The sequence below is a fragment of the Cyprinodon variegatus genome, unplaced genomic scaffold, assembly GCF_000732505.1.
Source record: "Cyprinodon variegatus isolate N-32 unplaced genomic scaffold, C_variegatus-1.0 Scaffold790, whole genome shotgun sequence".
Lineage (NCBI taxonomy): Eukaryota > Metazoa > Chordata > Actinopteri > Cyprinodontiformes > Cyprinodontidae > Cyprinodon > Cyprinodon variegatus.
In genome coordinates, this window is record NW_015151243.1 from 539,446 (window position 1) to 543,422 (window position 3,977).

The following is a 3,977-nucleotide window of genomic DNA, read 5'->3' on the forward strand; positions in this document are numbered from 1 at the left end:
TTGGAAATAAATATACAGAACAAGTTTACACGCCTCGTCTGTTCTATATAGAATCGAAGAACAACGCAGTTCCAAAAATCTTTCGAAGAATCTGCAAAGGCTCAGCCACCTGACGTCGGTGTGCAGCAGTAGAGCAATGTGGTCTGCACCTGCCTCCTCGAGCTGGGCACGGAATAAACACCTCTGAAAACTCCCAGCCCGAACAGAGCAAGCGATCTTTATCGCAATGTCCATGACATGCTTCATATTTAAAATATTGCCGTACAGCTGTTGCTGAATGGTGCAGTGGTTGATCCAAAAAATCTGGGAAAGTTTCAGACAGCTTAAACAGAGCAACGCATCCAGCAGTGCGCCCAACCATAGATGGAGCCACATCAGTTGTGATGGATGTCATTATTTCATTATCTCTTCAGATTCCTCTTCGCGCTTTAGAGTCCCTGGTAACAACCTAGCAACCGTGGCAAACCATGCCCAGCAATCAGCATGCATAAAAAAAGTTTCCCTGCATACTTTTTACTTTTCATTTTATTATTATGAAAATAGACGTTGACCTCTTGTGATCAATGATTTGATTAGTACTTTTTAAAACTTTTTTTTTTTTTTTTGTCATAGCCATAAATAGGTCTACATTGTAAAACTTCTCGCGATCGACTGAAACTCCACCCGCGATCGACTGGTAGATCGCGATCGACTGGTTGGGCACCACTGCTCTAATGCCTCTTTAAGAGGATGGGACTAACCATAACAGTCCATGTTTTGTCTGAAATAATAGTTTGGCCTAAACAAGCACACAAATCATGATGATCTCTGAAATATTTTCTTTTTTTTTTTACTGACGCTGTTTATTTAAAGTCATATTCAATAGAAAACAATGTTTTTGAAAAGTGAATTTTACAGCGACGGATTTATTTAAACCTTTATTTCTGTTCTTTCATTTTATTCAAACAACTTTAAAATATATAACGGAGAAAGGAAAATAAAGTCGGATAAATTGTTATTTTTTAAATGGGAATTGGCTAAAAAGTATGCTAATGCATACTAATGCTCCATCAGCTCCATTATGCTAACAAATTAATTCATTGAATAAAAATGTTTATTATGTCTGTAGGATAGGACATATTTGGCTGGTAAATAAGATATTTAAACATTCCCTCTTTTTTGCTTGTTTCTTTATTCATTACCTTTTTATTTTGAGACCCTGAATTAATTTTTTTTAATTAAGATGAGATTAGCATCTCTGAATCTGTTGTGGGGATGGCTAATATCTTTGCTTCAACACACAAGCTTACTCAACTGTTTTTCTAAAGGGCGAAAATTAAATTTGGATTTCAATTATGAGACACTTCCATAGAGGAGAAGGAATTAAATTAGAAAATGCAAATCTTACTCAACAGTCCAAATGTTCCTCCACTCCTTTTTTGATTCAATGATGATTTACCTCCAGAGCAGGGCTTTGAACACGACGACCAGCTCTTCAGAGCCCACTCATAGGTATCATCCTGAATGACATTGTTGTTGTTGACTGGAACAGAGTCTTCATGGATGATGTACTTGTACATTAAAGTGGATCGGGTTTCATTGTCCTTGGGTACAATCTACAAACCAGGAACAGAATAGACAAAGTCTGAATGTTATAACCTGATTTTCTATTCAGCAAACCTGCAATAAAATACTAGTGCTGTTCAATTAAACTGTGGATAATTTTAAAAGATGGGGTGGATGGGCAGGATGGTTCATTGCATTGCCTCTTAACGTAACTGGCTCCAAAATAAATAGGCAATTATAGCAGAGGAAAGCTTGATTTTAGCTTGACCTAAGTGGCAAGGTATTGTTAATTCATGATAAAATACATATAATCCAACTAATTGTTGTTTTTCTTCATGGGGGGGAGATCATGTCCAATTAATAAGAAACCTTTAATTTTATCAATCCCTCTGTTACAAATAGAATGTGAGATCAAGACCTTTTTCTATTTATGTGAAATGTTTTTAATACATCAGCACATCACCAAAGATCCCAATAAGTTTAAGATGAGCTGTAAAAAAGTTAAAGAGATGAAACATGTATTTTAAGATGTTGCATTTTACTCTAGGAAAGGATGACTCGACTTCTAGTTATAAAAACACCAAATCTAAAATGTCTTTTCCACAGCATCTCTAATACAGCCTGCAGACTTTTCACTAATTGAATACACTCACCAGAACCACCACAGGGTCATGCAGAGGTCCATCAGTGTGCAGCGTCTCCACATCTCCCTCAATGATGTAGTGCCACTCCACGCCAAGGTCAATGAAGCTCCTGGACTTTAGCTGGTCTCCCTTCCCGTTAAGGATGTAATGTCCAGTTGCCTGGTTCTTGATTGCTGCAATCAGTCATTTGTTGTGGGAAATTGTGAGACCAAAGAAATGTCAGAAAACAACTTTAGTAGATTTTATATGCAATACACACTGTACTGTATATATGTATATAGGCTGCCCCATTGATCAATTCTCACTAAATGTGCTCTTTATCTTAGTTAATAGGTCTGCTTGTTATCACTGCTCCCAATTAAAATAATTACTTTCAAATTGAACATCTTAACTGAAAAAATATTGAGCTTTATTAAAAAGACTCACAAACAATCAGTGTAAGGACTGTTATTATCTGGTGCTGACATACTAAGAATTAGCAACAGAAACACATTTTAAAATGCATGACTGTATAATTACATAACCATATAATCTTCTTGCCACCAGTGCAGAGCTTACTCATTGGCAATAAGTTATTGTTAATACATCCACATGGCAAAGTCTAATAGACAACAACGTGGTAATAAGAAGGTCAGAGGATACTCTCCTTGAGAACAGAAATGTCAGTGGGTGTTTACGTATTGAGTCATGTTGATGAGGGATAGGCCAAATGTGAAGGACAGCAGAGTGTCTCTTTAAGGCAATTGCTGATTCATTGTGATCTGTTTGCCCACAGAAATAGACTTATGCTAAAACATGTCAGACTTTTTCTGAGGTTTTCAGACCTTCATCATGTCCATGAAGTATTTTAATATTATTAGGGTTACTAGTTTTTTTTTTTTTTGATTTTGTTCATTTTAAGTTACAGAACCGTTTTTGTTCTAAATCCTTGTTTGAAAAGATGGGATATTCTAGCATTTTTTATTTTCTGATTGTAAAATTCACAGTTTTTACCTGTTTTTAGTGAGATAAATAAAATATGAGTGCAAATATTAAGTAGAAAAAAATGTACTGTGCTAGCAATATAGTTGAGACAGTTGAACTACTTAGGGATTAGGGATTAAATGCCAGATCAAGTTAAAAGAAGGCTACAGAAGGGAGAAGGAAAAAAAATAGTTTTGTATACAGATAAATGATAAAACATGTTTTTCTATTTTCTTATACAAAAACTTGCCTGTATTGTTTGGCCCTATTGATGAGTAAATTGTTTTCAATAATGTTTTAAAATAAGGAACTATCAGACTGAACGGTATCAAAAAATTCTTTTAAAGCTTAGTATTTTTTTTAAACATTTTTAAATTAGTTATTTTGAATGAAAAATAAATTGCTATAGGTGAAAAATATGTAGCGTGCTATATCTTTTTTGTTTGGACACCAACGGCTTTTTACTTGAGACAGTGAAAGAAGCTCTGTGTTCTTTAAATCTCAGCGAGGTGATTTATTTTCACTGGAATAAACAACATGTTGGAACTTCCCAATACACACTACCTCCGGTTTCTGGCTGTGCTGTTTTTCACCTAAAATGTTGTTATGGGGAAGAATTTAATGAGCACCTGCACAATAATTTGTTTATAAAATATAAATAAATAAAGTCCTTCTAAGCTTGTATGTTAAAATCCCACAGTTTGATGTAAGTTCTCATTAGTCAGCACCAGAGAAAACAGTCCAAATTATTCCATTAAAATAAGCAGTTTTCTTTCTTGAGTGTGCTAATCTCACTGTAAGTTTAGGGCTATATATATATATATA

At 34.8% G+C, this 3,977-nt stretch overlaps 1 protein-coding gene across 2 annotated transcripts in view; it reads right to left on the minus strand.

The window, feature by feature from the left end:
- LOC107098578 (A disintegrin and metalloproteinase with thrombospondin motifs 3-like) overlaps positions 1 to 3,977 on the minus strand; it is a 232,713-nt gene that overhangs the window by 37,797 nt on the left and 190,939 nt on the right. For both annotated transcript variants that reach the window (XM_015396319.1, XM_015396318.1), the window contains exons 15-16: positions 2,199 to 2,362; positions 1,439 to 1,595 (exon numbers count right to left, since the gene is read on the minus strand). In XM_015396319.1, coding sequence (XP_015251805.1) covers positions 1,439 to 1,595; positions 2,199 to 2,362 — 321 coding nt within the window. The remainder of the gene's footprint in view (positions 1 to 1,438; positions 1,596 to 2,198; positions 2,363 to 3,977) is intronic.